This window comes from Microcaecilia unicolor, chromosome 3, assembly GCF_901765095.1.
Source record: "Microcaecilia unicolor chromosome 3, aMicUni1.1, whole genome shotgun sequence".
NCBI classification, from domain to species: domain Eukaryota; kingdom Metazoa; phylum Chordata; class Amphibia; order Gymnophiona; family Siphonopidae; genus Microcaecilia; species Microcaecilia unicolor.
Window position 1 is genome coordinate 28,647,338 of NC_044033.1, and position 12,303 is coordinate 28,659,640.

The window sequence follows — 12,303 nt, forward strand, 5'->3', positions numbered from 1 at the left end:
GGAGCTAGATCGCTGGGAGGGCCATACTATTTCATGGCTTGGCCATATTTAGGTGATTAAAATGAGGTTGCTACCAAAGTTTCATTATTTGTTTCTGGCCCTACTCCTGCTGATTCCCCAGCAGTTTTTTCATTAACTTCATAGAAAAGTATTTGCTTACTTTTGGCGTAAATGGCCCCCGAGGGTGGGAAGGGGCATTTTGTACCAACCATAGTTTAAAGGGGGGCATGGCTGTCCCAAATGTTTTTCTACATTATCAGGCAGCCCAATTGCGTGATTTGGCTGATTGGATGCTGGGTATTTTGAAAATATGGCTCGTTGGGAACAGGCATGGGTGGGTGTTATTCTGCTGTGGGTAGTCCCCTGGTTGCCATGGAAAGATCTTCTCTCTTTAATTAAGCAGGTATGGCAGGAGGCTAAGCCGGAATAAGTGCTGAACGGAGAAGGGCATTTTTAGTTTTAGTCTGCCAGGCAGAAGTCAAAGAGTGAAGGAGGAGAACAGAAGGATCATAGTTTGGAGAAACAGTGGAAGAAGGAGAAATGGAGTCAAGAATACGGAAAAGAGTCTGGGGACGATTAAGCGAGTGAGAGATTATGTTGGCAAAGTGTGAGGGGGTTTATACAACACTGCACCTCACCCTTAAGAATAGTCCCCCAGGTAGTCTGAGCCACCCTAAAACCACTAGTTCCGCCCAGGGAGGAAGTGAGAATAGAAGGGTGATGCCGAAAAGACAGGAACCAGGAAGTATAAAAGGCAGGGCCAGAGTGGAATAAGTAGGCCCAAGGAAGGAAGAACTGAAGCCCTAGCATATGCCTTTACAACATACATTTAGCTACTGTGACCTGTCTCAGGTAAGCCAACCTTTTGATTTGAAGACTTGGAAGCTTTGTTTGCCTTGTTCTGAGGTCTGACTGGCTCCAGACCTGGAAATCTAGAGAGAGAAGCTTACAGACTGTGTTTGGGGCATGGCAGTCACAAACTATACCATGGGTTTTAGGCCCTGTCAACCACAGGCTCATATTGAGACTTTTGATAGAATTAAAGACTTTAACTGACCCTGTGAAGTAACAAGCTTCAGGACAAAGTAATAAAGCGCTTGCCTTATTTTACAACCTTTTCCACCCTCAACCCTTGCTCACAGTATCACACAAAGAAATTAGCTGATCTACACAAGTACTTCCACAAACCAGGCATGGACATTTACACTTGAACTTATGTTCACTTTGTAGCAAAACAGATTCACATATGAGGAAAGGCTGAAGAGGTTAGGAATCTTCAGCTTGGAAAAGAGACAGCTGAGGAGAGATATGACTGAGGTCTACAAAACTGATTTTTCACTTTTGAAAAATACAAAGTCCAAGGGACATGCAATGAAATTGCATGGAAATACTTTAAAAATAAACAGGAGGAAATATTTTTTCACTCAAAGAACAGTTAAGCTCTGGAACTCACTGCTGGAGGATGTGGTAACAGTGGTTAGCGTATCTGGGTTTTAAAAAAGATTTGGACAAATTCCTGGAGGAAAGGTCCATAGTCTATTATTGAGATAGACATAACATAGTAGATGACGGCAGAAAAAGACCTGCACGGTCCATCCAGTCTGCCCAACAAGATAACTCATATTTGCTGCTTTTTGTGTATACCCTACTTTGATTTGTACCTGTGCTCTTCAGGGCACAGACCGTATAAGTCTGCCCAGCACTATCCCCGCCTCCCAACCACCAGCCCCGCCTCCCAGCCACCGGCTCTGGCACAGACCGTATACAGTGGGGGAAATAAGTATTTGATCCCTTGCTGATTTTGTAAGTGTGCCCACTGACAAAGACATGAGCAGCCCATAATTGAAGGGTAGGTTATTGGTAACAGTGAGAGATAGCACATCACAAATTAAATCCGGAAAATCACATTGTGGAAAGTATATGAATTTATTTGCATTCTGCAAAGGGAAATAAGTATTTGATCCCCCACCAACCAGTAAGAGATCTGGCCCCTACAGACCAGGTAGATGCTCCAAATCAACTCGTTACCTGCATGACAGACAGCTGTCGGCAATGGTCACCTGTATGAAAGACACCTGTCCACAGACTCAGTGAATCAGTCAGACTCTAACCTCTACAAAATGGCCAAGAGCAAGGAGCTGTCTAAGGATGTCAGGGACAAGATCATACACCTGCACAAGGCTGGAATGGGCTACAAAACCATCAGTAAGACGCTGGGCGAGAAGGAGACAACTGTTGGTGCCATAGTAAGAAAATGGAAGAAGTACAAAATGACTGTCAATCGACAAAGATCTGGGGCTCCACGCAAAATCTCACCTCGTGGGGTATCCTTGATCATGAGGAAGGTTAGAAATCAGCCTACAACTACAAGGGGGGAACTTGTCAATGATCTCAAGGCAGCTGGGACCACTGTCACCACGAAAACCATTGGTAACACATTACGACATAACGGATTGCAATCCTGCAGTGCCCGCAAGGTCCCCCTGCTCCGGAAGGCACATGTGACGGCCCGTCTGAAGTTTGCCAGTGAACACCTGGATGATGCCGAGAGTGATTGGGAGAAGGTGCTGTGGTCAGATGAGACAAAAATTGAGCTCTTTGGCATGAACTCAACTCGCCGTGTTTGGAGGAAGAGAAATGCTGCCTATGACCCAAAGAACACCGTCCCCACTGTCAAGCATGGAGGTGGAAATGTTATGTTTTGGGGGTGTTTCTCTGCTAAGGGCACAGGACTACTTCACCGCATCAATGGGAGAATGGATGGGGCCATGTACTGTACAATTCTGAGTGACAACCTCCTTCCCTCCGCCAGGGCCTTAAAAATGGGTCGTGGCTGGGTCTTCCAGCACGACAATGACCCAAAACATACAGCCAAGGCAACAAAGGAGTGGCTCAGGAAGAAGCACATTAGGGTCATGGAGTGGCCTAGCCAGTCACCAGACCTTAATCCCATTGAAAACTTATGGAGGGAGCTGAAGCTGCGAGTTGCCAAGCGACAGCCCAGAACTCTTAATGATCTAGAGATGATCTGCAAAGAGGAGTGGACCAAAATTCCTCCTGACATGTGTGCAAACCTCATCATCAACTACAGAAGACGTCTGACCGCTGTGCTTGCCAACAAGGGTTTTGCCACCAAGTATTAGGTCTTGTTTGCCAGAGGGATCAAATACTTATTTCCCTCTGCAGAATGCAAATAAATTCATATACTTTCCACAATGTGATTTTCCGGATTTAATTTGTGATGTGCTATCTCTCACTGTTACCAATAACCTACCCTTCAATTATGGGCTGCTCATGTCTTTGTCAGTGGGCACACTTACAAAATCAGCAAGGGATCAAATACTTATTTCCCCCACTGTAGACATGGGGGAAGCCACTGCTTGCCCTGGGATTGGTAGCATGGAGTATTGCTATTATTTGTGTTTCTGCCAGGTACTTGTGATCTGGATTGGCCACTGTAGGAAGCAGGATACTGGGCTGGATGGACTATTGGTCTGACCCAGAATGGCTATTCTTATAGTTCATGCCTATAAAGTACACGCAATTTCTGCCACTTATGACAGTATTTCAGAAAGAAAGCTAGGTGCTAATGAGTCTTTATAATAACAGTGCCTATGTAGGCACTGACTTACCCTCTTAAACTAGGCGCCCCTTTATAAAATTACTAAGTGTTTTACTTTAACTGAAGTGAGAAGCCACATTCATTGTTTATATTTGTTAATATTTGATATACCGCTCCATCTGGCGCACAGGTCGGAGCGGTGTACAATCCATAAAACAAGACTGAAAACCTGAAAAAGTAGTCAGTCACTGCTTAATAAAATCTATTTCTTTGGGCAAACCTCCTTATCTGCTTTCTTTGAACACTACTATTGCTGTTCCAACAACAATAAAGACACATTATTTACCTGACGTGGCAGTATGCCAGTATCCATCCATCTTCAATTAACATGAGATTTTCTGCTTTAAAGCTCATGTTCAAATCTATTCCATATGCACCATATACATGGACTAAAAGAGGTTTTCTATGCAGAGCCTTGCAGTGTGCTTTATGAAACACAGTAACAGGCACAAAAGTGTCACCCTGCAAATGAAAGACAACACTGATTTAAGAAAAGAAATGAAACAACATAATTAAACTTAATTAAAATTATCTAAAATGAGAATACAACTCCTGAAATATAGAACTTCAGAGGATGGCTTGCCGTTGCTATTATTTAATTGGCCAGTCAGGGAGAGAGAGATTGCCAAATTCCCAGGTCTTCACAGAAGGAAATTCTAAAAGGGGATAACTACTGTTAGGAGTCAGGTTGGAGTTTATCTCAGCTGATATTCTTATCAAAATCAATTAGGAGACCCACAGTACTCTGTGCTTGGCCCTTTATCTTGTTCCCCTTTCTCTCATTATTCAATCCTTAGGTTTTACTGTTTTTATATCATTCCTACGGATTGAAATTCCATGTGTAAAGGCGAAAAGGACAGTGATAGGAGTGTACTACAGTCTGCCTGGCCAGGATGAACAGACGGATGTAGAAATGTTAAAGAAAATTAGGGAAGCAAACAAACTGGGCAACAAAATAATAATGGGTGATTTCAATTACCCCGATATTGACTGGGTAAATATAACATTGGGGCAAGCTAGGGAGGTAAAATTCCTTGACGAAATCAAGGACTGCTTTATGGAGCAGCTGGTACAGGAGCCAATGAAAGCAGGAAAAATTCTAGACCTAGTCCTTAGTGGAGTGCATGATCTGGTGCGGGAGGTAATGGTGATGGGGCCGCTTGATAACAGTGATCACAATATGATCAAATATGATGATATTAGCTTTGAATTAAGTATACACAGGAAATCCAATACGTTAGCGTTTAACTTTAAAAAAGCATTTAGCAAACAGGCATGTGAAATACTCAGAAATGTTCACATTTATCCTTTCTGCAGTCACCAACAACTGGAACTGGGCATCAAAGAAACCAAGGAATTTTGTTGCTTTTAGTTGGAAAGGGTAGGATAGTTTTGACAGTATTCATCTTCTTGATCTCATCTTCATAGGAGGTAGTTTGCTCCCATGACCACTCTTACCATATATATTACAGACAGTTAACGTATCAAGGGTAAAACAGAAACTTACCCATGGATTTAATCAAAACTTTGTCTTCATTCTGTGGATAATTATCTATAAGACTTTTTTTATGTAACCACGGTTTGATGCGCATCAGGTGCAGGCATGTTTGGGGGCCAAGTCACAATTTACACACATTGCTTATAAAATGTGTATATACATTTACACATGCTTTTAAGTAAGTGTAAGTCAGTGGCTTCTTATGATTTCTGCAGATTTGGTGGGGTAATTTTGTAAAGACATACAGAACTCCATTCACTGGGTAAATCTCTCTTATCTGCACCCTTCTCCTCCACCTCTAACTCCAGACTCCATTACCTTTATCTTGCTGCACCATATGCCTGGAATAGACTTCCTGAGCCGGTACGTCAAGCTCCATCTCTGGCCGTCTTCAAATCTAAGCTAAAAGCCCACCTTTTTGATGCTGCTTTTAACTCCTAACCCTTATTCACTTGTTCAGAACCCTTATTTTATCATCCTCACCTTAATATTCCCTTATCTCTTGTTTGTCCTGTTTGTCTGTCCTAATTAGATTGTAAGCTCTGTCAAGCAGGGACTGTCTCTTCATGTTAAAGTGTACTGCGCTGCGTACGTCTAGTAGCCCTATAGAAATGATAAGTAGTAGTAGTAGTAGACTTGAAATAGTAACCTATTTGACCTACACAAATTGGCGACCTGCTACAAAATGACCCTCTATATATCCATAGGGAAAAAAGTTTAGTAAAATGAAACTCCCCCAAAGAGAAGTAACTTAGTACTAAAGTGACCCACACTGTTAAAAGTGCATTACTACTTAAGTCCCACTACATAAAATGAGACCTGCAGTAAATAATATGTGTCAAAGCAGTAATGTCTTTTAGTAAATCTAGCTCTTACTCTGAATAAGGACAACACATCCTGAAGATGGTGGCTTATTCATACTTGTTAATTTTCTTTGAGTCCTGCAGGACCAGTCCTGGTCAAGCAGGATGACAAGAAAATTAAGGTTTAGATGTTCTGTGATAAAAGGAAAAGGAAAGGGTATGGGACTTGATATACCACCTTTCTGTGGTTTTTGAACTACATTCAAAGCGGTTTACATAGTATATACAGGTACTTATTTGTACCTGGGGCAATTGGAGGGTTAAGTCACAAGGAGCTGCAGTTGGAATCGAATCCAGTTCCCCCAGATCAAAGTCCGCTGCACTAACCACCAGGCTACTCCTCCATGCTAAATGTGGGCACATTTTCTGAATTCTACAGGGCTTAAGATGATGTGTGGGTCTTTACAATTTCAAAAAATATGTGAATTTTTCAGTTGGACTGTAAAGTAAGCATTAAAAACCCATCTGATTTTATTTAAAAAAAATATACAGACATACCTTGCTCCTAGCTTGTAAACGTATAGTAACACACTTCAATGTGTTTGGTACATGCTGTTTCGTATGCATACAGAGACTACTATCTGCCAATGAATATACACATTCCACAGGAGGCTGAACTGGAGAGGTGACCTGAAAGTGCCAGGTGCTGGAACTGTCCTCAGGCTGGGATTCCAGTTCAAATGCAGAGGCCCAGAAAGGAAGCTGACAAAACCAAATATATAAGCTACAGAATTAGAATTCTTTTTATATCCACTTTCCTCTATTCCAAAGTCAATTAATAGTCTAGCCTAATGTGTAGATACAGCTTTACTTCTAACCATGTTACAATAATAATGCTTTCACACCTTAATATCCATTACTGTAGACTATGCCTATTTTCCCTCCCTACTCTGCTGCATTTGGCTTGGAATATGTCTAGATGAATGCCAGCTATGACACAGCACCATGTTCTGGCTCTGTAGTGGTCACTTGAGATCCTTTCATCCAGCGTCATCCTTACAGCCAACTACAGTACTGCTCAAAAAAATGTGAACATCACTTTTCTTACCAAAAAGTTCAAAGTTAACTTTAGATTAGGAGTAAAACATTCTAGATTCTATTACAAATTTTGCAGAAAACCAACAATTAAAAAAACCCCCAGGTTTTATTATTCGTTTAGTCCTTGGCGCATCTATAGTTCTTGGTTGGGACTCCTTGAGCTTTGATGCTAAGCAAAAATAGTCTGGGATTGACAAGGCCAGTCTCACTAACAGTTCATGTCAAAGTTATGGTGCCAGATTGATATTATTTTGGCTTTCAGATCAACTGAATTAGTGAATGTCTATTCAAAAACCTTTCTATTTAGCAAAAACCACAAATTTTCAATGGGGTTGAGGTCATGATCGGGCTACTTGAGTGTCTTTCAACCATGTTGTCTGATGAAGTCTTTTACCATTTTTCACCTGTGGCAGGGGCATACCAGAGACACCTCTACAGCAACGTCATCCTGCAGGCAAAATTCTGCATGAGAGACATTGGCAGATCAGTTCACTTGTTGATTCAGGACTTTCAAATATTATACACTATTGCACATTTCGTACTTTTCCAGGAAGTAAATTCAATCAACTCCAGAAGCCACATTATTGGAGAGGCCCATAACACTACCAAGGTAGGGTGTGTGGATCTGGAAAATGTACGGTTAACATTTCTAGTCTGAAATAATGTTAGAAAAATTGCCTTTAGGTTAAATGAGACAAACTTGCAGCTCTCAACTTTTTCATTGACCTCAGGAGGCCAGATCGATGTGAACTGAACTATTTATTTGTAGTTGAGGGGCCCTATGAAGACAAGTAAACTTCTCAAGGCAAGGTGCTAGTGACAATTGTTTTCTTTTCCAGTCTACATGCTGCATAAAAAATGACTTAGTTAGATAAGACGATATCAGTAATTGTTCTCTTTCTCTTATAAATGGTTGAGAAAACATTAGCTAATAATGCATGTTTTCCTGAAACCCATCTGTTTTTGGCTAATGGTCTAAGTCTCTTTTTCTTTCATAATTTTGCTGAGCTATTGAACTGAATGTTAGCTGACCCTCTGACGTAAGCTATTTTTAAAAAAATGTATATATAACCTTGTATGCTCTTTTAGACAGACAAGAAATTCATGAGAGGCAAACTGGCTTGAGCGGACAGATCTGAAGCTTTTGTTTACACTTTAAAACAACAACAAAACCAGGGGACACAAGATGAAGCTAGAATATGGTAGATTTAAAACAAATACGAGAAAGTTTTTCTTTACTCAGCGTGTAGTTAGACTCTGGAACTCGTTGCCGGAGAATGTAGTGACAGCAGCTAGCCTTACGGAATTTAAAGGGGGTTTGGACAGATTCCTGAGGGAAAAGTCCCTTGAACATTATTAATTTTTTTTTTTTTTTTTTTTTGGGGGGGGGGGGGGGGGGTTGCCAGGTTCTTGAAGCCTGGATTGGCTGCTGTTGGAGACAGGATGCTGGGCTTGATAGACCCTTGGTCTTTTCACAGTATGGCGGTGCTTATGTACTTATGATTGTTGGTAGTCTGTCTTGTGAACTTTCTTCTTGCTAGCAATTTATTTCTCTGAATAAAGAAAATTTTAAATCACCACTCTGCTTTGAAAATGTTAATGAAGAAGCCTGAATCCATAGATGCTTGAAAGTCAATGTCAGAAAGTTGTAATGTTCAAGTTTCCAAGTTTTATTAATATGTACCATCCCGCCTTACAGGAGAAACATCTAGGCAGCTTACAATCTTATTAAGATGTGATTAAAAAAAAACACATTAACAGGACTGGGAAATTAGTGGGAGATGGGGGGAGGAAATCCATTATAGATAGGAAAGAAATAAGATCGAGAATACTATAATGCCTCTGTATCGTCCCATGGTGCGACCTCAGCTTGAGTACTACTTACTACTACTTTACATTTCTAGAGCGATAGTAGGGTTACGCAGCGCTGTACAGTTTAACAAAGAAGGACAGTCCCTGCGTTCAGTTCTGGTCTCCTTATCTCAAAAATACATAGTAGAATTAGAAAAGGTTCAAAGAAGAATGACCAAAATGCTGAAGGGGATGGAACTCCTCTCATACGAGGAAAGGCTAAAGAGTTAGGGCTTTTCAGCTTGGAAAAGAGATGACTGAGAGGATATATGATTGAGGTCTACAAACTCCCGAGTGGTGTAGAACGAGTAGAAGTGGAATCGATTTTCACTCTTTCAAAAAGAGTATAAAGACTAGGGGACACTAAAAAGTTACATGGAAATACTTTTAAAACAAACAAGAGGAATTTTTTTCATTCAATCAATAGTTAAGTTCTGGAACTCTTTGCCGGAGGATGCAGTAATAGCAGTTAGCGTATCTGGGTTTTACAAAAGGTTTGGACAAGTTCCTGGAGAAAACGTCCATAGTCTGCTATTGTGACAGACATGGGGAAGCCACTGCTTGCCCTGGGACTGGTAGCATGGAATGTTGCTACATGGATTGGCCACTGTTGGAAACAGGATATTCGGCTAGATGGACCATTGGTCTGACCCAGTATGGCTATTCTTATGCTCTTATGAAATGGGGGGGGGGGGGGGGGTATATATAGTAGATAAGTTCTAATATATTTTGAGGGAACTCCGGGGAAACTCCTACACATTGAGGGGGTGGGGGTGGGGAATTAGCAAAATGAATCATTATATATGAACGTTTTAAGATTAGTTTTAAATTGGGTCAGAGATGATTGTAATTATAAATAGGTTGGTAATAAATTCCATAGCTGTAGGCCTTGGACTGTAAAAAATAGTCATCCTAGTGTGTTCATGAATCATTTCTTTATGGGAAGGTACAATGAGCTGATTTTGGTGAAGAGACCAAAGGTTAGATGTTGAGATAGATAGGGTGGTTCACTGGAGGATAATGTGATCCTGTAAGAGACAGGAAGCCACTGGGCAGTTTTAAATAAGGGTATGACATAGTCATATTTACTGGTCTTATGGAGTGGAGGAGTGGCCTAGTGGTTAGGGTGGTGGATTTTGGTCCTGGGGAACTGAGGAACTGAGTTCGATTCCTGGCACAGGCAGCTCCTTGAGACTCTGGGCAAGTCACTTAACCCTCCATTGCCCGCCGCATTGAGCCTGCCATGAGTGGGAAAGCGCGGGGTACAAATGTAACAAAAAAAAAATTATGAATAATGCAGATTGCAGTTTTTTTTTGTACTATCTGAAGCCATCACAGATCTTTAAGCCGGATACCTTTATGCAGCAAGTTGCAGGAGTACAACTGACTGATCACTAATGAATGGATAAGGATTATTTAATGCAGAGGGAACGAACAGAATGAGTCTGTAGATGGAGCGACGTATTTGTAGATGAAACGTAAGATTGGTATCTGGTATAACCCCAAGAATGTGGGTTGCAGAAACTTGTGGGACTGGATTGTTACATAAACAGATAGGTGGACTAAGATGAGTATTTGTTAGTGAAAAGAAACATCTTTGATTTTGTAGGACTGAGCATGAGACAGTTATTGTGTTATTTGCTGTAATTTGTTATTAACAAGAGATTTTCTGAGGGGTCTAATTGTTTGAGTGGACAGAGAATCTGTATGTCACCAACGTGGATGAACACTGTAAGACTGAGGGACTGTTTAAATGTAAGTAATGGCACTAGGAAAAAATTAAATAGCGTTGGGTTAAGAAGGCCTCCTGAGTCCGGGGAATAAGAAGCAGAGATTGTGCTGCTGAAATGTACAATGTTAACGTCGGTCCTCAAGGTATGACTGAAGCCATTTAAGGGCTGTGTCTGAAATACCAATGTTACGTAAACGATGCAGAAGTGTGTAATTGATGAGATCAAAGGTAGCGGGGTAAGGCAGATTTTCTTCTTGCACACAGCTTCAAAGGGTCATTACGAATTTCAATTTGTGTTTTATTTATTTATTTATTTATTGCATTTGTATCCCACATTTTCCCACCTTTTTGCGGGTTCAGTGTGGCTTACAATATGAGTTAAATGTTGGAAATACAATTTGTTACAGATTGGTTATGGATTACATTTTGCATAATTATGCGAAACAATTGAAGTGTCGTTGAGAGTGTAACAATCGAGCACAAACATTGAAACATTGGAAGGAAACAATGGGAGCTTAGAGGGCGATAAGGAGGCATAAAGACATATAATATATATCTTTCTGTGATTGAAGGTATGAATGATGTGATATTACGGGAATGAGAGTTACGAGGTGAATGTGTGATGCATTCGTGAATAGTAGGTGTGGACTTTATGTGGTTTGGTTCTTTCCATAAATCTTTTCGAAAAGATGAAAAGGACATTAGTGAAAAGGACATTTCACCAAAAATCGGAATCTTTCTTTATGTATTTCTTTGCAACGTTTCAGTCAAAGGCGCTCCAGTGTTGCTGAGTTAGCAGGGGTTTTCTGGAAGCAACTTGAGAAATCAACCCCATCTTCTTCAGGAAACTTTGGACTGTGCTAGCTCCAGCTTCTAAACCAGTTTGGTACAGTTCTGTTTTTAAGGTTTTTGCTAGACTTTGTGGGTGACCTATGAACAGTGATGTCAATAGCCAAAATCTGATCTGTTGTTTTTGTCCGTCAATCCCAGTTTAACCTACTTGAGACACCAATCCTTTTTCATGGTGTTTCTAAAATACAAAATATAAAGAAATAAGTAACTGTACTTCTGGACTAATTGCAGAAATAGCTCCAACAGAAATGTCCATTTGAAACTTGATGGTTATAGGGGCGTTACCTAAGATGGCGGAAGTGTGAGCGCGTTCGGCGAAACCGCTCCTTGCTGCTCGAGGGTGAAGATATTCCTTCATTTCAAAATGCCGCATACAAAACGAAAAGGAGCCGTGAGGCTTCCACCGCCGCCCGCAGCTTCTTCTTCTCCACTTCGGGGCAGCATGGTCCGTTTCCTGACGTGCCCATCACAGAGAGAAGAGACGGGGTCGCCTGCAGCAGGGGCAACCGGTGGAGCGGAGCTCCTGATGGGCCTAGAAACATCTTTATCCCCGCCTCCCGATTCTAAATGCCCTCCGTGTCCGGCTATAGATGTGGTGAGGGGAGCAGGCATCCAAGAACCAAACTTGGGGAACAAGGAGCCAGCAGACGGAGGACCCATGCCACAGGAAAGTAGCCAGGAGAGAGAGGTCCTTGGATTTAAAGGACCCATAACAACTCCGGAGGTTAATCTAGAGAAGATCTGGCTAAAGCTGAGTAAAATGGACTCTACGCTTCAAAATGCTTCAGAAAAGGTAAATACTTTGTCTTTGAAAATTGAGGACATGGCAAAAAATTTAGAAACGGTT

General features: G+C 41.3%; 1 protein-coding gene across 1 annotated transcript in view; it reads right to left on the reverse strand.

Annotated features, from left to right (window-relative positions):
* The window catches only part of PREPL (prolyl endopeptidase like), a 98,219-nt gene that overhangs the window by 31,341 nt on the left and 54,575 nt on the right, over positions 1-12,303 (reverse strand). Inside the window, exons 8-9 of the mRNA XM_030195804.1 lie at positions 6,482-6,685; positions 3,909-4,084 (exon numbers count right to left, since the gene is read on the reverse strand). Coding sequence (XP_030051664.1) covers positions 3,909-4,084; positions 6,482-6,685 — 380 coding nt within the window. The remainder of the gene's footprint in view (positions 1-3,908; positions 4,085-6,481; positions 6,686-12,303) is intronic.